The following is a 25,860-nucleotide window of genomic DNA, read 5'->3' as shown; positions in this document are numbered from 1 at the left end:
CGCCCTGAGCCGAAACCAAGAGTTGGACACTCAACCAACTGAGCCACCCAGGCGCCCCTAGAAAATATGTTTTTTAATGTGTTTTGGGATGAATTGTAATTATTTTGGGAACATGCCTTAATCAGTTACTTTACCCAATTTTTATTTGTTGTAATGAATAATGGATTCATTTGGTTACTAAGTAGATCAACTGGTGTTAATGATTGCTGAATGATTTGAAATCTTTGAAGAGTTATTTTTCTAAAAAAGAGCATAAGTGGTAACTAATTTTTTTCAGTTAGCAAGTTTGATTTATTTTTAATTCCTCTGAGTAGTTGGTGGCAGACGTTCATTTGTGAGAAGTATCCCTTTTCTAGGAGTTACCACTTTTGGCATTTTGGTTACTGTTTTCACAAGAATAAAATCCATGTTTTTATATACACGATCCAAAAATCAGTTCTGTTTCTAATTTTGGTGTTGGTATTATACTCTGTCAACTGCAGAAATGATATTCCTCTTTCACCAGGAAGATGATGTAGTAAAACTTTATAATTTATATTTTCCTACTGCTTAATTCCCCCTATAATGTTTTGTTGAGAGACTTTATGTTGTGTCAGTGACAGTATAGTATAATAGTTAGCCTGGAACTTTGGAGTGAGATGAAATGTTTCACCTCCCACTTTTCTGTTTGAGTTAAAATTAATTTAAACTTTTTATTAATATAATTTTTTAAAGTATCTCTTGGGGCACCTGGGTGGCTCAGTCAGTTGAGCATCTGACTTCAGCTCAGGTAATGAGTTTGAGCCCCTCATCGGGCTGTGTGCTGGCAGCTCAGAGCCTGGAACCTGCTTTGAGTTATGGGTCTCCCTCTCTCTCTCTGCCCTCCCCTGCTCATGCTATGTCTCTCTCTCTCTCAAAAATGAATAAACATTAAAAAAAAATTTTAAGTATCTCAATATGTTGTTGGAAGGATTCTATTGATGCAGTGTATGTAAATTAAATACAGTGTATTTAGTATAGAGCCTGGCTCATGGTCAGCCCTAAATAAGTAATAATATTGATAATTTATATAAATGGTAGCCATCATTCTTGTTTTTTCTTAAAACGTGAGTAAAGTTATAGGCAGATTTTATTGTAAAACTCAGTTTAAAAAATGTAGTTCTGTAAGATCTTCTAATTTAAGTTAAACATCATTTCTGTTTCCTCCTATTAAAGAGTCTTACTGGTTATGTAACCTTCTTAAAAAAATTTTTTTAATGTTTATTTTTGAGAGAGAGAGAGAGACACAATCTGAAGCAGGCTCCAGGCTTCTGAGCTGTCAGCACAGAGCCTGACGCAAGGCTCGAACCCACAAACCATGAGATCATGACCTAAGCGGTAGTTGGACACTTAACTGACTGAGCCACCCAGGTGCACCATGGTTATATAACCTTAAAGGTGGTAGACAATATAGTAGATTGATGTCCAAGACTCTGCTGAGGATGGCCCTTTGGTTCATGGATTACCTGGTTGTCTTAGATTATTTGTAATGAGAAAAGTGTATAACAGATACTAAATTTATTACCTTTAGTGTATTTTGTTGTTAATATATGAGTGTAGTTACTAATTTTCCTCAGTTTACTTTTTATTATTGATCTGAAAGAACTTATTTTTCTCACATCCCAACTTACAAAAAAATCTAAACTTAGAGTGGCCTCATAGTCCTGAGTTCAGATATTTCAATCAAAGGCAGTTGTTGTAGTTAGTTTTACTTTTTTCTTTTCTTAAACAACGTGTGTGCTTGTACTAGGTATCTAAATGTTATTTTGTTTTCTTGATAGAATTCAGCCCAGACTCCTCCATATGCCTTGGGGAAATCATTGAGGCCTTCTGCTGAAATGATTGAGACTACCAACGACTCAGGAAAAACCGAGCTATTTTGCTCTATTAATTGCTTATCTGCTTATAGAGTTAAGACCGTTATTTCTTCAGGTAATGTTTAAACTTGGTAAATTTATAGATTCAGTAATTATTGAAGAACAACGTAGCTGCTTTTCTTTCATTTTGTTACAAACTGAATTTATCTGTGTGGTTAAATAAAGACCCAAGATTTAGTTTAAAGAACTGATTTGTGGGGCGCCTGGGTGGCTTAGTCGGTTAAGCGTCCGACTTTCGCTTAGGTCATGATCTCGCGGTTCGTGGGTTCGAGCCCCGCGTCGGGCTCTGTGCTGACTGTCAGCCCAGAGCCTGGAGCCTATTTCAGAGTCTGTATCTCCCTCTCTCTCTGACCCTCCCCTGCTCACGCTGTCTCTCTCTCTCTCCTAGAAATAAATAAAACATTAAAAAAAATTTTAAAGAACTGATTTGTAAGTGAAAATAGTTTTTCACTGATTTTCTTGGTTGAGGCATTTATTTTGTAATTCCATATGTGAAAAGAAAGGAAAAAAAAACACTTGTAAGTTCCAAGTTAGTTTTGTGTCAGTGGGACTTAGATTAGTTGTATTTAGCTTTACAGATCATTATAAAGTTGCTTGGTTTTGGTTTTGTATATTACTGAATATTTTTTAATTCCCCTAATACACTTTTGGATCATTTGCTCATCTAAGTAGCATATTCATTGGTTTTTATTTTTTGTTGCCAAGGTGTCCAGGTCTCGTGTCATAGTTGTAAAACCTCAGCAATTCCTCAGTATCACCTAGCCATGTCCAATGGAGCGATCTACAGCTTCTGTAGCTCCAGCTGTGTGGTGGCTTTCCAGGTATGAGCTAGGGTAGTGTTTTACCCCTGAGCGCTTGTCAGCATTGGTGTATGGCAGTATGTGAACTGCTGAAGGTCCATATTTACAAAAGAATAAATTCAAGTTAGAAAGAAAAAAATTGTGTTCAACACTGGTCCTAGAAGTCATTTCTGCAAAATATCTAAGCCAGGTATTGAGATTCAGTGCTGCCTTCCTAAATTCAGGGTCCTTACCGGAACTACCCTTCCCTCCTACTTTTGCTCTTGGATCTCTCCTTTTCAAAAGGACAGAAGCTAAGAAATAGTTCAGATAGGTGGCATGGTGATGTGCTCATGTGTCCCTTTAATCCTTGGCCAGATACATAATGACTGCTGACATGGAATCATAGCCTCCATTTACTTGTTCCGTTTGCTTCTCACTCTCTGAGATACACAGAGAAAGAGTTAAGTGATCATCTGGGGTGGCAAGGTGCCTGATACATGTCCCTGGCACCAGGGAGAAAGAGACTACTGGTAGCCACTGCTCTCTTAATAGCCATCAGAGTCTGGGTTGTGATGGGGAGTGCAGATGGAGGGGGCTTTTGGGGGAAAGAAGGGACTTGTTCTAGTTTATTAGAGCCCTATATTAGACATGTTTAAAAAGCCTGAATTCAAGGTCTTAAACCTTTTTGTGTTGCGTTTCTCAGTCCTTTTATTCTGAAATATGCCATTTAAACCCTTTCTGTGAACTACTTTATAAAATGTTAAGAAATATTTATAAAATGTTAAAGGTATCAATTTATTAAAATGAGAAATTGAAAATTACCAAGTTATGTTGTTTCTCAGTTGCTAAAATCCTTACCTTCTTTGTGTTCATTCAGAATGTATTTAACAAGCCAAAAGGAACAAACTCTTCAGTGGTGCCCCTGTCTCAGGGCCAAGTGGTTGTAAGCCCGGCCTCTGAGTCAGCAGTGTCAACGGGAGGAGGTAACACCTCTGCTGGTCCCCCTGCATCCGTCAGTGGCTCTCCTGGAGCCCGTTTCCGGCCTCTTGCCCCATCCCAGCAAGTCGCTTTAAGCCGTACACTTGTTAAACTCAAGTGTCAGCACTGTAACCATCTGTTTGCCACAAAACCAGAACTTCTGTTCTACAAGGTAAAAAGAAGTATTGAAAGGGATAGAATGTAAATGTATCCATTAGAAGCATTTGTCTTTTCATCTTTTGACAGTCACTTTGCTTTGAAATGAGAAGTAGAATGATTTCTTAAAGATAAAGCAGTTGTTAATTGGGTATTAATGACTTTCTTTTAAATCTCTGCAGGGTAAAATGTTCCTTTTTTGTGGCAAGACTTGTTCTGATGAATACAAAAAGAAAAATAAAGTTATGGCAATGTGTGACTACTGTAAACTGCAGAAAATTATAAAGGAGACTGTCCGATTCTCAGGGGTTGATAAGCCATTCTGTAGTGAAGGTAAAGAAAGCAAGTAGTTGAGTTTTATCCACAGAGCATGTGGTTGTTACAAAGTAGTTCATGCTGACTTGGGCTATAAGTCTACAATTAGTTTTCAAGTAATTTTGCTTTATGAGGTATAATTTAAGGCATTTTTCTTGATTTTATACTTAATTCACTTTATTTTTCATGCTTAATTCACTTCAAAGTCTATCCTTTTAAATATTACAATAACCTCAATAAAGAAAAACTTGAAAAAATTTAAATACTATAATATATTTGTGATCGTGATTTGCCAAGTTGTGATTTTTAAAATTACAGTCATCTAAATAAATTGCTTAAAACTAAAACAAAACTTTTGAAAGGTAAATGGGTCAAAGGTATTAGGTTAAAGTGTAAAAACATCTCTTCATAAGTTTAGCAGTGACTTGAGAGATCTTTCTGTTCTTGCACTAACTTGTAAAGTGGGTACTTGAGCAATTATCGCTTCTTGGCTTAAGAAACCTTTATACCTTTGATTGATGTTTCTGAATATAGATGGCTTAATATTTAGAGTATATTGAAAAGTGATATGAGTTTGCTTGTGAATAAAGAGACTGTCCTTTAACCTAGAAACAAATAATTGTATTAAGCATTAAGAAATTAGCTTAGCTGGTGTCTGAGACTGTGGAAACTCACTTTACCTCCTTCAAGTTAATGTAAGTTTGATGTTTCTTCCTTTCATCCCTTCTGGTTCTCAGTTTGCAAATTCCTCTCTGCCCGTGACTTTGGAGAGCGCTGGGGGAATTACTGCAAGATGTGCAGTTATTGCTCACAGACATCCCCTAATTTGGTAGAAAATCGATTGGAGGGAAAGTTAGAAGAGTTCTGTTGTGAAGATTGCATGTCCAAATTTACAGTTTTATTTTATCAGGTAAATGTAATAACACCTTTTTGGCTTTCTGAAGTTAGTACAAACTATTTTCTTAAAATATGTTCAGATCATGTGAAGTAAAATTTAGTGTTTAGAAATGGGAAAAATAAATTATGGGGTCTGAAAGCAAAATTCAGTTGAATATAAACATGAAATTTCATTTATAGAAATATAGAGCATAGGATTTCTGGAGGCTTTGTTGTTGTTTGAACATATATTCCTTTTATTTTTATCTTCTGCTTTCTCTTGAGGTAGACTGACCTTATTTATCACTGAGTTCTTTCAAGTTCAAACTTGACATAGCTATGTTGCCTTAAGTGGCTCTCATTCAGAAGGTACTCTGATGAATTTGAAGTCAGACCTTGTTCTCACTTTGTAGGTCAAATGACTGTGACTAACGTCCTTACCCACTTCCTTTTTATTTTTTTTTTTAAAGTGTTTTTTAAATTTATTTCTGAGAGAGAGGGAGAGAGAGAGAGAGTGAGAGTGAGCAGGGGAGGGTCAGAGAGAGGGAGATACAGAATCTGAAGCAGGCTCCAGGCTCTGAGCTGGCTGTCAGCACAGAGCCCGACGCGGGGCTCAAACCCACGAACTGTGAGATCATGACCTGAGCCAAAGTCGGATGCTTAACCGACTGAGCCACCCAGGTGCGCTTCCCCCCACTTCCTTTTTAAAGAATTACTTTTTTGAAAGGCTAACAATGAAAGCTACAATTAATTGAACTACTAATACAGGCCCAGTACTTCATAAGTGTTACTGCATTTAATCCTCAGTATAATTCTTAGAGGTAGGTGTATTTATTACCAGTTTATAAATAAGGGAAAGGAGTAAGATCCAGGGATGTTTAGTAGTGTATCCTTCAAGAAGCTGGTAGGTGATAGACAATATCTATGACACTCCAGTGAAATTATCTGTCTCCCTACCCCCTAAAATACAATCTTTTTGGTGGGGAAGTATGTCTTTATCGTAATTATATGGCACCTATCTCAGTGCTCAAGACAAAGGATACCTAATTAAATAGTTGCTGAATGAATCAATGTCTTTATAACTCCAAATTGCATATTTTTTTCTTCTACTACATGATGTCACTGCTTAATCTTTTAAAAATAGAGCCTTTCTTTAGATTCCTTCATCAGTAATTTTGAAAATGGGAGATCAGTTTTTATGTTCTCTAGATGGAGGGTCCCTATATGAAGCAAATAAATCTTTTTTAAATATATATTTATTTTGAGAGTGTGCTCATGAATGGGGGAAGGGCAGAAGGAGAAGGAGAGAGACAGTCCCAAGCAGGCGCCACACCATCAGCGTGGAGCCCAACTCAGGGCTTGAGTTCATGAATCATGAGATCATGATCTGAGCTGAAATCAAGAGTTGGATACTTAACCCGAGTGAGCCACCCAGGTGCCCCAAGTGTATACATTTTTAACTAGAACATTTTAAGGTAGGAAACTTGCATTTGTGATTCCACCGATTTACGTATCCTGTTTTCATAGTGCCTCCTGGTTTTATGATTAATGTTATCTTTTCATTATTTTATTGTTTCAAGCCCGTTTTCTCTTATATTTCTTTCTCAGATGGCCAAGTGTGATGGCTGTAAACGACAGGGTAAGCTAACTGAGTCCATAAAATGGCGAGGAAACATCAAACATTTCTGTAACTTATTTTGTGTCTTGGAGTTTTGTCATCGACAAATTATGAATGACTCTCTTTCACAAAATAAAGGTAAAAATTAAACTTGGCTAATGGGATCGTTACGTCAGTGCTAGGATATACTATTAGTACATACAGATGTAAATAATATAATAAAAACAAAACTTTATTGGATTCAAATAGCCTGGATTTCCTTAAATTTTCATGTAAGAATTCTTTTTTTAAAAAAATTTTTAATGTTTATTTTTGAGAGAGAGAGAAAGAGCAGGGGAGGGGCAGAGAGAGAGGGAGACACAGAATCTAAAGCAGGCTCCAGGCTCAGAGCTATCAGTACAGAGTTGGAGCCAGGGCTCAAACCCACAAACCGTGAGATTTTGACCTGAGCCAAAGTCAGAAGCTTAAATGACTGAGCCACCTAGGTGCCCCTCTTGTAAGAATTCTTAAAAATTGCCCTTCAGGGTAAATTAATCTTGATGCTTTTTGTTATCATAGTCAAAACACCAAGGAATCAATAAATGTATGAACACTAATTTTATAGGAAAATTAGATTTGATTACTTTTGGTTGAATTTATCTGTACATAAATAACTTCCACTAAGGGATATATGTTATTCAGTTTATAAACTAGAAAAAAATAGAAAATCAGGGCAAACAGGAGGAGAGGATAGAAGTATGTTAATACAATTGCTATGACAGGCGTAGATTTGATCAAGAGCTTGATTGTAGCCAAGGAAAAAAGAAACGACACATTAATTACATCAGAAAAAATAAAGTACACCAGTTCTTCATAGGTAGCAAGAAAATTTTTGGCTAAGAATAAAATAATTTTGCAAGTAGGACAGCTAATATGGTCAAAATATCTAGATGAATAAATACATGTGTGGCACATTCTTAAAGTAGCTCCATGAAGAAGTACTTCTCTGAGTTAGGGTAAAAATATTTGATATTATGCTGTCTGATCAAAGCCTGGAGTGCTGTTGAATTGACAGAATCCATGTGCTTTGTCCTTACAGTCTGGCCCTTGTCTGCCTTTGCAGTCTTATTGATCATCATCTTAATCACATATGCCATGTACCAATCTTTTATGTCATCATCCATTCCCTAAGACCAGTCAGGTCAGTGGTAGAATTTTTATTTTATAATATATGTTGACAAACCAGTGGATGGGTAGCAGCTTCACCAACTTATTTACAAAAATTGTCATGTTAAATTTTTATTTGAAGCAAACTTAGGTGGAAGAGTTTTAATATTCACTAATAGAAAAGGCCAGTTAATTCTAAAGTTAATACCTATATTTTTATCTATTAAATAGCATTTGAAGTTTATAATTTTAGAGAATCAGGCTGTCTTTAAGTCCTAATGAATGGTAATCTGACCAGAATCACTTTTTATACAGAGTTAGATGTTATATCCTAAAACATTATACAGAGTTAGATATTTGCACTGCTCCTTGAAAACTTAGTTGTTGAACAGGGTGTGTGTGTGTGTGTATGTGGGTGTGTAACCCTTTTGTTTATACTAGGTCTTACCTTTTTGTTTTAATCAGTAAATATTTATAAGGCGCAAACTACTTCAACGGAGCTCCCTTCCACAAGGAAAAATACAACACCAGTTATAACCAGTGTGGTGTCATTGGCAAAAATACCTCCTGCCCAGCCCACAGGGAACACTAATAGTGTTTTAAAAGGTATGATTTCATGTAAAGGCATTTAGTTAGACTGTAGAAGTAAGTGTTATCTAAGTAGCTCTTGTTAATAACATTTACTTTTATATTTCTGTGAGGAAACCTGTCCCTTTTTCTCAGAGGGAAGTGAGTAGCAAGCAGATTGGCATGAGTAGGGAAGGAAGTGGCATGTACAATTTATTTTTTTTTAAACCTAAGTGATTTTAATATAGTTGCCTTTATCACCGGAGATGAAATTGGGGCCCCAGAACCCTTGTTTTTACCAAGCATCCCAGGTGATACTGATGTCCAGTTTTCTTGGACCATTCTTTGAGAAATTCTGGACTAGACTCTGGCCTGCCTTAGTGAGAGGAAAATAACTTTTTGGTCTAAGTGTTTATATCTGTATATTTTGAAGATAATAATGTATGTTTGAATCTATAACAGGTGCAGTTACTAAAGAGGCAACAAAAAAGGTCATTGAAGACGTAAGTTTTATTGTTAATATTTTTCCTCATAATGCCACTTGGGTTAATTTTCATTTTGGGTGTAGTATTCTAATATGTGTCTGAATACATTTCTCTTTACAGCTTAGTCTTCAAAAAAAAGTAGAGTATTATGCATTAATTTTGTTCTGGAATTTTTTTTTTTTTTTTTAATTTTTTTTTTAATGTTTTATTTACTTCTAGGAGAGAGAGAGAGAGACAGCGTGAGCAGGGGAGGGTCAGAGAGAGAGGGAGTCACAGACTGAAACAGGCTCCAGGCTCTGAGCTGGCAGTCAGCACAGAGCCCGACGCGGGGCTCGAACCCACAAACCACGGGATCATGACCTAAGCGAAAGTCGGACGCTTAACCAACTAAGCCACCCAGGCGCCCCAATTTTGTTCTGGAATTTTAAAGTTACATTAATAAGAATGCATTTCTGATATATTTCATTGTTTGTGTTCTGGCTCCTGAATTTCTAATTTTTTTATTTTTTTAAATTTAAAAGAGAGAGAGAGAGAAAGAGCACAAGCAGGGTAGAGGGCAGAAGGAGAGAGAGGGAATGTTAAGTAGGCTCCACACTGAGTGTGGAGCCTGACACAGGGCTCAATCCCATGAGCCTGTGATCATGACCTGAGCCAAAATCAAGAGTCAGACGCTCAATGAACTGAGCCACCCAGGCGTCCTGGCTCCTTAATGTCCTGTAATGTCTTAATTACATCTGGCTGCTTATTTTTCTCTTTTACTATATTCAGGTATTTTTCTTTTAGACTGGAAAGTCTCTTGAAAAAGTTCAGTGTAATGTTGTTTTATGCATCTTCAAATTATGTGAGGCTGAAAATAGTGCAAACTAAAAATACATTTAAATTCCCACTTTATGTCTCCAATTTGAAGTATTGTGAAACTTTCTAAAATTAAAAATATTTTCAAGAAATGCATAATTTCAAATTTGACTGGCTGTCTTATGTTTCCTGTGTCTTATGTTACAGGAAACAAAATTCCCATCATCCTTTATCAATATCACATGAACCTAATGTATTGGATGTTGGGTTAATGTTTTTGGTGACTGTTTTTGGTTGTTCTCTTAACATTTGCTTTTGGTACAATTAAAAATATTTTTGTATGTCATTCAAGTTCAGTAAATAGTGGTTCTAGTACTGAAAAAGCATACCCTAAATTCAGTATCTTTGGAACAAAAGTTAGATGTGATAAAACTCTGTGTGAAGGCCAGACCATAGCTGTGATCCCCCATGCTCTTCATTTAGGAGAGTGCAGCCTGCAGAATATTAGAGATCATGCTCAAAAAACCAAAAGCATTAAAGAAGGTACATTGTTTAGTTCACAAAAACCTATCTTATAACCAGGCAAGAGTAATGGAGTAAATGGAAAAAATCCTGGCAACGCAGCTGCAAGGTCAGTGCTGCCATAATGTGCCCTTGAGATCAAGCCTGTGCTAAGGTCTGAAGTAATGTTGATGATTTGAAAGGAGTTGAAAGTGAGATGAGAAGGGTGCCTGGGTGGCTCAGTCGGTTAATAGTCTGACTTGGGCTCAGGTCATGATCTCATGGTTCGTGGGTTTGAGCCCCCTGTCAGGCTCTGTGCTGACAGCTAGCTCAGAGCCTGGAGCCTGTTTCAGATTCTGTATCTCCCTCTCTCTCTGACCCTCCCCTGCTCACGCTGTCTCAGAAATAAATAAAACATTAAAAAAATAAAAATAAAACATGTGAGACCAGAAAATTTATGACAAGTCATGGCTGGCTTTCCAGTTTTAAAGCCTACCAAAGTTATAAGAATATAAAAATGAGCAGACAAGCTATAGCTGCTAACTGAAGCTATCAAAACATTTCAGCTTTACCATAATCTAAAGAGGCTTTATCTTGGAAGACAATAGCCTCACACCTGATAATCTTGATAGTGACAAAGAAGGTGAATTTGTGCAAGATTGGTGAAGGGGATATTGAAATTTCACTTGGGTGGTTCTCCAGGGAGTAATACAGGAAGACTTGCTAGAATTAGAAGAACAAAGGCAACTGGAAGAGGGTCCCTGCACTTAGCCTGAGCCTTCAGCACAGCAGCCAACAGTGAAATAACTGACATATGCTTTTGACCATATTCCAGCAACAATTGCTATTATTAAAGAAAATGATCCAAATGTGGATTGCTGTTTCATGGTGGCAAGGTGAAAGATGGACAGTGTGTCTACACATCAAGAAATCCCCAGAGGCAAAGAAACCAGCCACATCAGATTCATTCTTTAGCAGAAGTCTTCCAGGGACTCAGACCAGCCTTCTTCATGATGTAGAAAGATAGCTTGTCCTAATTTGATACTTTTTTTTTCAGCCTTTTTTTTTTTTTTTTTACAAATAGCTTATTGTCAGGTTGGTTTCCATATAACACCCAGTGCTCATCCCCACAAGTGCCCCCCTCCATGCCCATCTCCCCCCTCCCCCCGTCAGTCCTTAGTTTGTTCTCAGCATTCAAGAGTCTCTCATGCTTTACCTCTCTCCCTTTCCCCCACCATTTCCCCCCTTCTTCTCCCCCTTGTTCCTCCGTCAAGTTCCTCCTAATCCTCTTATACGTGCAAACATATGATATTTGTCCTTCTCTGCCTGACTTATTTCACTCAGCATTACACCCTCAAGGTCCATCCATGTTGCTACACATGGCCAGATTTCATTGTTTCTCATTGCCATGTAGTATTCTGTCGTATAGATAAACCACATCTTCTTGATCCATTCGTCCGTTGATGGACACTTAGGCTCTTTCCATGTTTTAGCTATTGTGGAGAGTGCTGCTATGAACATTGGGGTACATGTGCTCTTATGCACCTCATTTGATACCTTTTAACTCTCCCCTTTTACCTGTGTTGTTAGAAGATGATAATGGTAACTTGTACTCAATTATTTTCAGGCAGGATACTACAGTAGTTAATGCAATATCATTAAGTTAACTTTGTACTTATTTGTATATTGTGTATTATATATTAAATTATATTTTTAAATTACATGATTAATTATTGCAGAATTACTAATTCTGTTATTAAGCACATAACTGTATAATTAATAAAGGCATAAATTTTATACTAATGTTATTAGTATATATTATAAAAGTATTTTATGTTGGTTGCAAATTATGAATCCTGAGAATGCATCCTTTCTCTATATGTATGGGACAGTTAGTTTTGAATTATTCTGGGTTTTCAAGAATACATCCCTCATATTAAATATGACTGCCCTATATATTTTTTCCCTATGTGGAGTACCTCTATAATTCACCAGTCATTTAAACTGTGTTATAGAAAAGCTCTGATTAACGTTTTCAGCTTAGTCTATTCAAAAAACAAATAATGTAGTACTCTTACAATTAAAAAAAACCTGAAAGTTTTAGAATCTTCTTTGCTTCTCTGGGACTTCAGTGTAACTCTCCTTCAAGTTATTTAAATAGTCTTGGGGCGCCTGTGTGGCTCAGTCAGTTAAGTGTCCGACTTCAGCTCAGGTCATCATCTCGGGGATTCGTGGGTTTGAGACCCGCATCAGGCTCTGTGCTGACAGATAGCTCAGAGCCTGGAGCCTGCTTCAGATTCTGTGTCTTCTTCTCTCTCTGCCCCTCCTCCCCTCATACTCTGTCTATCAAAAATAAATAAATGTAAAAAAAAATAAAATGAAAATAAGAGTTATTTAAATAGTCTTAAATTTCAGGGGAAGGTGAGATATAGAAAAGGACAGAGAAGAAAATCTGCACAAGTCGGGACACCTGGGTGGCTCCGTCGGTTGAGCGTTCAACTCTTGATTTTGGCTCAGGTCATGATCTCATGGTTCATGGGTTGAGCCCTGCATCAGGCTCCATGCTGACAGTGTGGGGCTTGCTTGGGATTCGTTCTCTCTCTCTCTCTTTCTCTCACCCTCCACCTGTGCTCACACACACTCTCTCTCTCTCAAAATAAAGAAATAAACTTAAAAAAAATTGCACAAGTCAGCAGACTTTCTAGGTATTAATGTTTTAGACTATATAGGCCGTACAAACTCTGTTGCAACTCCTCATCTCTGCTGTTGTGTAGAAGTAACCATAGGCAGTCCATAAATGAGTGAGTGGCTGCGTTCCAATAAAATTTTATTTACAAAAGTGGGTAGTGGGCTGAACTTGGTCTACTCCAAACTTTGCCATCTCCTGCTTTACAGTATTCTCACCATTGAGAATTTTTTTTTTTTTTTAACAAATAGTTTATTGTCAATTTGGTTTCCATATTCACCATTGAGAATTAACCATTGTTAGATTGGGGTTATTTGCTTAGTGTTATTCTCTCTTTTTTTATTTTTCTTCTAAAACTTATGTTTTTTCTTAAATTGAAGTATAATTCATATGTAGTATCATATTAGTTTCAAGAATACATCAGTACATAATAGTGATTTGATATTTTTATACGTTGTAAAATGATTCCCACAGTAAGTCGTAGTTACCATATGTCACCATACAAAGTTATATCTCTATTGATTATATTCCCTATGTTGTACATTACATCCCCATGGTTTATTTATTTTATAACTGGAAATTGGTACCTCTTAATCCCCTTCACCTGTTTTGCCTCCCTCCCCTCCCAACCTCTCCCTCTCTCTGATAACCAAAAATTCTATCTAGGAATCTGTTTCTGTTTTGTTTTGTTTGCTCATTTGTTTTGTTTTTTAGATCCCACATACAATTGAAATCAGATGGTATTTGTTTTTCTGTGTTTGATTTATTTCAGTGCACATAATACCCTCTGGGTCCGTCTGTGTTGTTGCAAATTTCATTCTTTTTTATGGCTAAGTTATATTCCAGTGTGTGTGTGTATCACATTTCCATTTCCATTCATCAGTGAACACTTAGGTTGCTTCCATATATTGGCTATTGTAAAGAATGCTGCAGTGAACATAGGGGTGCATGTATCTCTTCGCTTTGGTGTTTTGATTTTCTTTGGATGCATTCCCAGAAGTGGAATTGCTAGATCATATGGGAGTTTTATTTTTAACTTTTTGAGGAAACTCCATACTGTTTTCCACAGTGCTTGCACCAATATATATTCTCACTAGCAGTGCGTGAGGGTTTTTTTCCTACATCCATGCCAACAGTTGTCATTTTTTGTTTTTTTGTAATATCTAATCTGTCAGGTTTGAGGTGATAAATCATTGTGGTTTTGATTTACATTTCCCTGATAGTGATGTGATCATCTTTTCATATATCTGTTGGCCATCTGTATGTTTTCTTTGGAAAATGCTTATTCAAGTCCTCTGCCCATTTTTAATTGCGTTGTTTATTTTTTTGATATTAAGTTATATAAGTTCTTCCTGCATTTTGGATATTATTCCCTTATCAGATGCATGATTTGCAAATATCTTCTCGCATTCGGTAGATTGACTTTCCACTTTGTTGGTCATTTCCTTCTCTCTGTAGAAGCTTTTTAGTTTGATGTAGTTCCATTTATTTATTTTAGCTTTTGTTGCTCTTGCCTGAAGAGGTTGGTCCAAAAAAATGTTGCTGATACTTATGTCAAATGGCTAACTTCTGGGATGCCTGGGTGACTCAGTGGGTTAAGCGTCTGACTCTTGATTTGGCTCAGGTCATGATCTTGCAGTTTCGTGGGTTTGAGCCCTGAGTTGGGCTCTGCCCTGGCAGCATGGAGTCTGCCTGGGATTCGCTCTCTGCCCCTCCCTCACTCATGCTGTCTCTCAAAATAAATAATAAATAAACTTAAAAAATTAAAAAAAAATGGCTAACTGCCTATGTTTTCTTCTAGGCGCTTTATGATTTCAGCTCACTCAATTCGAGTCTTGAATGCATTTTGAATTTATTTTCCTATGTGGTTTAAGTTAGTGGTCCAGTTTCATTCTTTTGCAGGTATTATTCCCGTTTTTAAGAGATTATCTTTTACCCATTGTATATTTTTGTCTCCTTTGTCATTGATCGACCATATATGAGTGGGTTTATTTCTTGGTTCTCTATTCAATTCGATTGATCTCTATGTCTGTTTTCATGCCAGTACCATACCATTTTGGTTACTATAGCTTTGTAGTTTGAAATCAGGGAGTGTGTGATACCTTCAGTTTTGTTCTTCTTTCTCAAGATTTCTATTCAGGGTCTTTCTCAAGATTCTGTTCAGGGTCTTTGTGGTTCCATACAAATTTTAAGATTTTTCTAGTTCTGTGAGAAATGTTGTTGGTATTTTGATGGGAATTGCATTGAACCTGTAGATTCCTTTGGGTAGTGTGGATGTTTTAACAATATTAATTCTTCCAGTCTATGAGCTGGAAGAATTGCTTCCAGTCTGTCGTATTGCTTTCCATTTATTTGTATCTTCTTCAGTTTCTTTCATCAGTATCTTATACTTTTCAGAGTACAGATCTTTCATCTGTTTGGTTAAATTTATTTGTAGATATTTTGTTCCTTTTGATGCAGTTGTGAGTTGGGATTGTTTTTTAAGTTTCTCTTTCTAATAGCTCTTTATTAGTGTATAGAAATGCAACTGATTTTTGTCTGTTAATTTTGTATTCTGTGACTTTACTGAATTCATTTATTATTAGTTCATTGACTGCTGTATAGTATTGTATGAAAGTAATGCATTTTATTTATCCATTGCTTTATTGATGAACATTGGGTTGCTTCCAGGTTTTGACTATTGAAAAAAAGTCTCTGCTACAGTGAACTTCCTCGTATACGTCTCCTTGTGCACATGTGCTGGTGTTTGTCTGGTGTAGATATGGAGGAGTAGAGTTTTGAAGTCAAAGAGTATTTCCATTTTTGTTTTCAAAATGGCTGTTTCAGTTTTGATTCCCACCAGAGTTTATGATAGTACCCCTTTCCCACAGCCTTGCTATCATTTAATGTTGTCAGATTTAAACATTTTTTGGTTAGTCTGTTTAGTAATACCTTATTTTATTTTACATGTCACTGATAACTGGCAGTTTTACTTACACTTTTACTTTACCGTGTTTTTGAACATTTGAATTTTCTTTTCATTTCCTATTCTTTTTTTTTTTTTTTTTTAATGTTTTATTTATTTCTAGGAGAGAGATAGAGACAGCATGAGCAGGGGAGGGTCAGAGAGAGAGGGAATCACAGACTCCGAAACAGGCTCCAGGCTCTGAGCTGGCAGTCAGCACAGAGCCCGATGCGGGGCTCGAACCCACGAACCGCAAGATCATGACCCAAGCGAAAGTCGGACGCTTAGCTGACTAAGCCACCCAGGCGCCCCTCATTTCCTATTCTTAATTTTTCCCCATTTTTGTGTGGAATTATCTTTTCCTTATTGATTTATGGAGTTTCTTTATATATTCTGGATTTGTCCCCACCTCTTTCTACTCATTTTCATCGACATAAAAAAATGTAGTAATACTTAATATCTGTAAAAAATATTTTAACACCAGAGCCCTCCAGCTATTATCCTATTTCTCTGCATTTTAGAAAAATTCCCCTAGGGGTGACCTCTACTTCCTGCCTCCATTTCCTTATCTGTTATCTTTCCTTAGGGCACTTAAGTCAGGCTTTGTTTGCACCATTCTTTTTTTTTTTTAATGTTTTATTTATTTCTGAAAGAGAGACAGCGTGAGCAGGGGAGGGTCAGAGAGAGAGGGAAACCCAGAATCTGCAGGCTCCAGATTCTATATCTCCCTCTCTCTCTGACCCTCCCCTGTTCACACTGTCTCTCTCTCAGAAATAAATAAAAAACATTAAATTTTTTTTTTAAATAAGTAAACGTTATGGAAAAAAAGAAATTGCTCTTGTCAAGGTTGCCATGAACCTTTAGTTTGCAAGTCCAGTGGTCAATTTTCAGTTCTTGTTTAACCTATCCTTCGGTAACATTTGATACAGTTGATCTCCCTTTCTTCTTGAAACACCTTCTTCATCTTCTAGGTCAGCATACTTGTCCTTTTTCTCAATCTTCCTGGGGACTCAATACAGTTCTGTGGTTTTTAAACACAACCTAGATGGTGGCTTATTCCCAGATTTATTTATCTTGCTATGACATCTGAGCTCCAGATTCATGTATCCAACTGAATACATATACTTGACATATACACTTAGATGATTAAAGGCCATGTCAAGTAATATGTCTAAATCGGAACCCATTTATTCCCCCCAGACTTTCTCTCTAGTGTTCCTTACTTCTTACCACTCTTACTGCTACCTCCGTTGAGGCGGTGTCATCTTTTCTCTGATTCATTTCAGTGACCTCCTACCTGCCTTTCTGCTTGCATTCTTGCTCTTTGCATTCCCTCCCCAACATTGTTAGCAGAATGATTTTAAATCAGATTGTGTCACTCCACTGCTTAAAAAGAGAATTTCAGTGAAATTCTGTAAAAGAAGAATAAAGAAGGGGGGGAAGAGCTAGTTTCCAAAAGTCTAGTAAAACTGTAAGTTTTATGAAGCTAGGAAGATAAAACAACTGATACTGAAACCATGAACTCAGAAGTCCAGAAATAGACCTAAATATATATACAGATTTAGAAATAATAAAGGTAGCACTTCAGGTCAGTAGGAGAAATATAGATTATTCAATGAACAGTGTTGTCACAACAGTGTATATGGAAAAAAATACAATTGGATTTCTACCTTAAAAATTACACCAAAATGAAGTCCAGAGGGAGAAAAGATTTAAGTGTAAAAAAGTAATAAAGTAGTAGGGAAGAAACAGGAAAGAATTTTAATATGGAAGTGGAGAAAGTCTTTCTAAATGTGTCACAAAATCCAGAAGCCATAAAGAGTTGTTATGGCAATTCAGCTACGTTTCAAAGTCGAAGACATGAAAAATATTATAAGGTTGCAGTTCATGTCATAAAAGCCCAGTTTTTCCATATGTAAAGAGCTTCTATGAATCAATAAAAAGACCTAGCACCCATTAGGAAAATGGGCAAAAAACCCTGATCCATCAGTTTACAGACTAGGAAATAAAAATTATTCTTAAACATATGCAAAGATATTCAACTTCGAAATTAGAGAAATTCCAGCTTTATTAGATTGGCAGTGATAAAAATGATGGATAACACTGTTAAGGCATTTTTACATACTGTCTATTGCAGTTGGTAAAACTGCTAGAGAGCAATTTAGTAAAACTTGTTAAAATTTAAAATGTAAATACCATATTACCACGGAACTCCATTTTTAGGAGTTTATCTCAGATACATTTTACACATTTATAAATTGAAGTATGTACAGGGATGATTCCAGCATTGTTTGTAGTAGCGAAAGCTTAAAAACAACCACATTGTTTGATCAGTAGTCAGGGCCATTGTGAGTTCATTCTGAGTAACTGTGTGAACTAGAAAAAAAAAAAAATAGGCCTACATGGGTAGAACCTGAAATATACCCCTCTCCTAGGTCATACTTAGTCCTGTGGCCTGGTAAGTGGAGTTCCCTGTACAAGCATATATAGTAGCTCTTTGGGGATTATAGTTAAAATAAATATGCTATATCCATACAGTAGAAAACTATGCACTTAAAAAGAATGTGGTAGCTATATATGTACAGACATAGAGTGGGTCTCATATAATAAATGAAAAAGACCAAAGCAAACTGCCATTTGTGTTTTAAACACACACACCCCCCGCACACATAAACTGCACATGCCTATACATGTATATAGAAAGCTCTGGAAGGCAGCCAATGAGTAGATAATAGTGGTTGCCTCTAAGGAGAACTGAATGAATGAGGCAGAATTTTAAGAGGGGAATTAGTATATTTTCATGTTTAATACTGAAATCTTTGAATTTTATGTCACATGTTACATTACTCAAAAAATTATGCATGGAAAAATTTTTAACTTTTAAATGTTTATTTTTGAGAGGAAAAGTGTGAGCAGGGGAGGGGCAGAGAGAGGGAGACAGAGGTTCTGAAGCAGGCTTCTCTGCTGACAGCAGAGAGCCTGATGTGGGGCTAGAACTCCTGAACTGTGAGATCATGACCTGTGCCATCGGATACTTAACCAACTGAGCCACTCAGGGCCCATGCACCCCCCCCCCCTTTGTTTTTAACTTTTTAGAAATTTTTTAAAAGCTAAAGGAAAATGGCACAGGATAGGAGTAGATATTTTACAGAAGAGAAAACACTAATAATGCTTAAACATGAAAAATACCTAACCACACGACTGTTACATCATTTTTCATTTATTGAGAAGTAACAAAAAGTTTCATAAATACTGTATTAACTGGAATGTTGGGAAACAGGCTCACGTACATTGCTGAAGGTCATATAATATGATACAGTGTGCTTCTATGGAAAGCAGTTTGACTGTATCAACATAATTAAAATCTTCTGACCCACCAAACTATACTTAAAATACCTTATTCTATAAATATACTAGCACATGTAGAACTAATTTATATGTAGGGGTATTTATTAAAGCATTGTTTGTAATAGCAGATGTTTTTAACATTCAGTATTCAGCAGCAGAGACTCTTCAGATTACCTGTAATGCATTCAATATGTAAAGCTGTTATTAGGGCAGCTTTATACAAAGTTATGTAAAGATACCTCTAGGATAGCTTGCTAATAAGTATAGTGCACGGTGCTAGAACCTCATTAATAATATGCCACCAATTTGTAGCATTTAATTACATAAACAGTTTACTTAATTACATAGACCACCTCTAGAAGGATGTGTAAGAAACTAGGGGATTGCCTGGGTGACTCAGTTGGTTAAGTGTCCTACTCTTGATCTTGGCTCAGGTCATGATCTCACAGTGTGTGGGTTCGAGCCTTGCATCAGGCTTTGGACTGACAGTGTGGAGCCTGCTTGGGATTCTCTATCTCTCTGCCTCTCTGTGGGCCTCTCCTGCTCACATATGTGCTTTCTCTCTCTCAGAATAAATAAATAAACTTAAAAAAAGCAAAGCAAAACTGTTAACAGTGGTTGTGTTCAAGGTTAAGTCTGGATAGAGGGTAGATGGGTGGAAGACTTACTTTTCATGTATATACTTTTATACCTTTTGTATCATTACATTATTCAAAATTATTATATCTATTACTTATTTAAGAAGTAAATTTAAACATAATCTGGAGTGGCATTCCATCGTATTTGAAATACAGTCCTAATTTCTTACTGTTTTTGAAATTAAGACCTTCAAGATCCTATACAATTTGACTTCTGCCAGCCTCTTCAAACATTTCATTCTAGCCCCTGCTTACTTTATTTCAGCCTTGTTCTTGTTGATGTTCCTAAAGCATGCTACACTCTTTCCCATTTCAGAGCTTTTGCATCTGTAATCCCCCTGCTTGGAGTCTTCTGACTTCTGGCCTTTGTGTGGTTTGTTCTTTTGAGTTCATAATAGCTCTGCTCAAATATTTACTCCAAAAATACCCCTTCTCCACACCATCAGTCTCCATTTCCTTACCCTGCTTGCTTTCTTTCATAGCACTTGTCACTACCTGGAATTATACAGTATATATTGGCTTTACTTGTTTATCTTCTGTGTCTCCCTATGGAATGTAAAGCCCATAAAGGCAGGACTTTCTTTGTCTTGTTTTTTTTTTTTTTTTTTGCTGTATCCCCAGGGCTTAGAATAGTTCCTGGATTACAGTAAACATTCTGTAAATACTTTTTGAATGAAAAACATGTTTTATTTATTAAAAAGTTTTTTTTAATTTTTATTTTTGAGAGAGACAGAGACTGAGATAGAGTGCAAGTGGGGAAGGGGCAGAGAGGGAGACACAGAGTCTGAAACAGGCTCCAGGTTTGGAGCTGTCAGCATAGAGCTTGATGTGGGGCTTGAACTCACGAACTGCGAGATCATGACCTCAGTTGAAGTTGGACATTTAACCAACTGAGCCACCCAGGCACTCCAACAAACATGCTTAAATACATTCTCTCTCTCTCTTTTTTTAATGTTTTATTTTTATTTTTGAGAGAGATAGTGCACAAGCAGGAGAGGGCAGAGAGAGAGGGAGATACAGAATCCAAAGCAGACTTCAGGTTCTGAGCTGTTAATACAGAGCCCAATGCAGGGCACAAACGCACGAATGGTGAGATCATGACCTGAGCCTAAGTCGGATGCTCAACTGACTGAGACACCCAAGCGCCTGTTAAATATATTCTCTACCTCTGTTGCTTAGCTTTCAACTTTGTTTTATAAAGACCTTTATTTGTAAAAAAAAAAAAAAAAAATCAAGATAGTCAAATGTATTAGTCTTTTCTATTTTGTTTATAACTCTTGTGTTTCATTTAAGAATACTTCCTCTTCTGGTCATTTGAAAGTTCTCCAGTGATTTTATCTTATTTTTTTGTTTTATTTATTTTTAAAATATTTTATTTTTAAGTAATCTCTTATCCCAACATGGGACTTGAACTCACAACCCTGAGATTAAGAGTCCCTGCTGACTGAGCCAGCTAGCCACTCCCTCGCCAATGATTTTAAAGTTTCATTTTTTTCATGTTGAGGTCTTGAATCAATAATGGAATATATTTTTGCATAAAGTATGAGTTGGATCTAATTTTTCTGAATAGCCAGTTGTCCTAATGAGCAAAGATTGTTTCCATTGTGTTGATTGTCCTTACTATAGGCAGAGTATTTTTAAAAATTAATAAATGGGACTGATACTGACTAGAAGATTTAGGAATTAGTGTATATTTTCCAAAGTAACTTCTTTTTTTTTTTTTTTTATTTCTATGAGAGAGAGAGAGACAGCGTGAGCAGGGGAGGGTCAGAGAGAGAGGGAGTCACAGACTGAAACAGGCTCCAGGCTCTGAGCTGGCAGTCAGCACAGAGCCCGACGCGGGGCTCGAACCCATGAACCACGAGATCATGACCTAAGTGAAAGTCAGACGCTTAACCGACTAAGCCACCCAGGCGCCCCCCCAAAGTACTTCTTAATTGCAACTACTCTTTCACAGGAATTCTGTTTCTTTTGCTATGTGCCACCTTTCAATTGATAGTGATTCTGGTCAGTGTTAAGGTACTAAAAAACATCTTTTTGGTTTCTGAATTTGCTTTTAACTAGGGAAGCACACAGATAGATGCCATGAAACTTCTAACTTCCCAGTCTTCCAAGGTTTTAAAGAATAAAGCAGTATTGTGCAAGCCTGTCACACAGACCAAGGCCATCTCTTGCAAACCACATACACAACACAGGGAATGTCAGACAGGTATGTATCCTTACGCTCTGCATATGTGGGAAGTTATTCTGTTTTGTTTGTATTTGTTTTTTTAAGAAAGGCAAAGAAAATCATTTACAGTTTCTTAAATGTGAAAACATTAATTCGTAGATCACATACTGTGAACATCTAATTTATTCCTTTTATAATTATTGTCATTAACACTAGTAACTACTAAATTGAATCCATCTGCGCACACAGCATTATGTGTAGAGTGGACCGACATCTCTGCACTGCTGTTTTTCAAATGTACAGACTATCATATGATACAAATTTCTTTAAAAGCATTAATGATTTAACCTTAGTTCTTCTTTTTAAAAACACTGTGAATTGATTTGTCATTTACTAAAAGTATAACGGTGTCTGAGGTGTTGGTGATCAGGAAAATGACTTGGGCTCAATACTTGGAAAGGCTATAAACTATTGCTGCCCCAATCCATGTTAACTGCCACTACCCTTATGTTTTCAGTTACTTGCATAGCCTACTTTGCCCAAAGCATTTTTTGATTTTTGTTTTTAATGATATTTTTACTATACAGAATATATATAGTTTACATAAAAGTATAATCTGTCAACAAATCTTGAGTTTTTCTGTAGGGTGCCTTTCTTTTAGTAGGAGTCCAGGAAAATCATGTTTTCCTTCCAAAGTAAATTTGATTGTTTTATATTCCTGTTAAAATGATATACTCTGTGTACATGAATTTATATTCTGTATACATTCACATGTGGAAGGTAGTAAAGGATCTGTGGACATCTATATGTATAGGTATGTGTGTCCTTATACATTTTTTAAAAATTTCTAGATTAAATACGATTGTTTAAGATATACTGTTTTGAACTACTTTTTCCTTTGACATTGCTCATCAGAAATATTTAATGTCAACATAAATTTAAATACACATTGAGATTTTTAGTGGATGCATAGATTCCAATGTATGTACCTATCCATCCCCCTAAGATTGACATTTAGATCGCTTTTAGTTACTTAATGTTATAAACAGTATTCAGTTAAGTTGTGTAAATGGATCTTTGTTCACTTGTCTAATTAGGTCTTTAGGATAAATCCTAAGTAGCAGAATTTCAGAGTCAAAAGCTATCATAGATTTTTAAGGCTTTTGATATGTGTTGCAAAATTGAAAATTACATCAGTGTTTGAGAACACCCATTTCTCTTTACCCTCATTGACACTGGGTATTAAAACTACAAATTAACCCTTCCTTTTTCCTTCAACTTTAATTTTGAAAAAATTTCAAAATTCAGGATGATTGGAAATGTGGCTCAGTGAACATTAATATATCCTTCATTTAGATTCACCAAATGTTAACTTTTTAAAAAAATGTTTTCTCTTTTTCTGAAATTCAAAAAAGTAAAATAATTTATTCTTAATTTGATGGATCCTGTGGATTTCAGCCCTAATTCCAGTAATCTGTGGAATACATAGCATTCCTAGTTCATGTATTACAGCCTAGTTTTGGTCTAGTCAGTGGCCAAGTTTTGGGCAAGGAGAAATTCAGTTTTTAATAAAGGCACCATGAAAGTATCGTGGGTTGTGTTTCCATTTTAGTGTATTCTTTTGACAAATATAGTAAAAAAAGATAAATTTTAAATGTGTGGGGGAAAACAAAGATTATTGCTTATTTCTTCTTGAAAATAACAGTGATTCAAATATTTCATTCAGATTTACCTATGCCTAATGAGAAAAATGATGCGGAACTTGATTCTCCACCTGCAAAGAAAAAAAGAATAGGTTTTTTCCAGACTTATGATGCGGAATATTTAAAAGTTGGTTTTATTATCTGTCCAGGATCAAAAGAAAGTTCACCAAGGCCACAATGTGTCATTTGTGGAGAAATCTTATCTACTGAAAACATGAAGCCAGCAAATCTTTCTCATCATTTGAAGACAAAACACTCAGAATTAGAAAACAAACCAGTAGATTTTTTTGAACAAAAATCTCTTGAAATGGAATGTCAAAATAGTTCTTTAAAAAAGTGTTTACTGGTTGAAAAGTCACTTGTGAAAGCTTCTTATTTAATTGCTTTCCAAATTGCTGCCAGCAAGAAGCCATTCTCCATCGCTGAAGAATTAATTAAACCGTATTTAGTAGAAATGTGTTCAGAAGTTTTGGGTTCAAGTGCTGGAGACAAAATGAAAACCATTCCTCTTTCTAATAACACGATTGGACACAGGATTGATGAGTTGTCTGCAGACATTGAAGATCAGCTGATTCAAAAAGTCAGAAAATCAAAGTGGTTTGCCCTTCAAGTAGATGAATCATCGGAAATCTCAAATATCACCCTTCTTTTGTGCTATATTCGTTTCATTGATTATGATTGCAGTGATATAAAAGAAGAATTACTGTGTTGCATTGAAATGCCTTCTCAAATTACTGGTTTTGAAATATTTGACCTAATAAATAAATATATTGATAGTAAGTCTCTGAATTGGAAACATTGTGTTGGTCTCTGCACCGATGGGGCTGCAAGCATGACTGGCAGGTGTTCTGGTTTAAGGGCAAAAATTCAAGAAATTGCCACGAATACAGTGGCATTTACACACTGTTTTATTCACCGTGAACATTTAGCAGCAGAAAAGTTGTCTCCATGCTTACATAAAATTCTTTTGCAGTCAGCACAAATTTTAAGTTTTATAAAGAGCAATGCATCAGATTCACGAATGTTAACAATTTTGTATGAAGAAATGGGGTCTGAGCATGTGAATCTATCACTTCATGCTGAAGTACGTTGGATTTCAAGAGGGAGAATTTTAACAAGATTATTTGAATTACGACATGAAATTGAAAATTTTTTAAACCAAAAGCATTCAGATTTGGCCAAGTATTTTCTTGATGAGGAATGGGTTGCAAAGCTGGCCTATTTATCAGATATTTTCTCACTCATAAATGAACTCAACTTAAGTCTTCGAGGAACTATGACTACTCTCTTCAATTTGTATAATAAAATGGATATATTTAAGGAAAAGTTAAAAATGTGGTTGAAGCGCACACAGGAGAATGATTATGATATGTTCCCTTCATTTTCCGAATTCTTAAACTCATCAGACTTAAATATGAGAGGCATTGCAAGCATTATTTTTGAGCACCTGGAAGGACTTTGTCAAATGTTCAATGACTGTTACCCACCAGAAGAAGACTTGCGTTCAGGAAATTTGTGGATAATTAATCCTTTTATGAATTACAAAAATACTAATCTCACGGACTTCGAAGAAGAAAAACTAGTACAGTTATCTTCAGATTTGGAATTACAGTCTGTATTTAAGTCAATGTCTGTAACTCAGTTTTGGATAAATGCAAAGACAAATTACCCAGAACTTCATGAAAAGGCAATGAAGTTTTTATTGCCTTTTTCAACTATTTATTTATGTGATGCTACATTTTCCGCTTTGACTGAGTCAAAACAAAGAAATCTGTTGGTTTCTGGTCCTGCTCTAAGACTTGCAGTCACATCTTTAATTCCAAGGATAGAAAAATTAGTAAAGGAGAAAGAATAGTAACATGGGTGTTGCTAATTATCAAAGTCTATAATTTTGTGTTAAATTTTTTACAAGTATCCTAAAATATAATTTCCTAATGTGGATATGTGTTTTCAGTGATTACGTGTTTTAATAATTTTTCTTTTTTTGAGGAATTTAATAATTGCATCTATGCCTAGTTATATATTATAATTTTAATAGTCCAAGTCAGAGAATTTAGCTATTTGATTGATTGGATCATCTTGATTAGGGGCAAAAGTGAAGGCCACAAAAAGCCTGTTTATAATGTATTAGCACACCTGGATGTTAATCTGCTTGGCCTTTAGAAGCACATGGGACATTGCAGTCTTCAGCCAGGCAGCCACCCACCCCAGCAGGTTGTGGGTAGGTAGAAAACAAAGATCTAAGCGGCCTGGCTAA

At 36.1% G+C, this 25,860-nt stretch overlaps 1 protein-coding gene across 2 annotated transcripts in view; it reads left to right on the top strand.

Annotated features, from left to right (window-relative positions):
- The window catches only part of ZMYM6 (zinc finger MYM-type containing 6), a 42,865-nt gene extending 17,321 nt beyond the window's left edge, over window positions 1-25,544 (top strand). The window contains exons 7-16 of one of the 2 annotated variants that reach the window (XM_039251749.1): window positions 1,800-1,950; window positions 2,601-2,716; window positions 3,555-3,827; window positions 3,994-4,144; window positions 4,864-5,036; window positions 6,611-6,758; window positions 8,232-8,372; window positions 8,796-8,836; window positions 21,795-21,939; window positions 23,753-25,544. In XM_039251749.1, the coding sequence (XP_039107680.1) occupies window positions 1,800-1,950; window positions 2,601-2,716; window positions 3,555-3,827; window positions 3,994-4,144; window positions 4,864-5,036; window positions 6,611-6,758; window positions 8,232-8,372; window positions 8,796-8,836; window positions 21,795-21,939; window positions 23,753-25,458 (3,045 nt within the window). In that variant the 3' untranslated portion in view covers window positions 25,459-25,544. Of the gene's footprint in view, window positions 1-1,799; window positions 1,951-2,600; window positions 2,717-3,554; window positions 3,828-3,993; window positions 4,145-4,863; window positions 5,037-6,610; window positions 6,759-8,231; window positions 8,373-8,795; window positions 8,837-21,794; window positions 21,940-23,626 lie in introns of both variants that reach the window. The other variant, XM_039251748.1, reaches the window with a different exon arrangement.
- The last annotated feature ends 316 nt before the right edge of the window (window positions 25,545-25,860 follow it).

This window comes from Hyaena hyaena, unplaced genomic scaffold, assembly GCF_003009895.1.
Source record: "Hyaena hyaena isolate Hyena2069 unplaced genomic scaffold, ASM300989v1 scaffold_397, whole genome shotgun sequence".
NCBI lineage: Eukaryota > Metazoa > Chordata > Mammalia > Carnivora > Hyaenidae > Hyaena > Hyaena hyaena.
The sequence above is the reverse complement of the archived record's forward strand: the minus strand, read 5'-3'. Positions and strand labels throughout refer to the sequence as shown.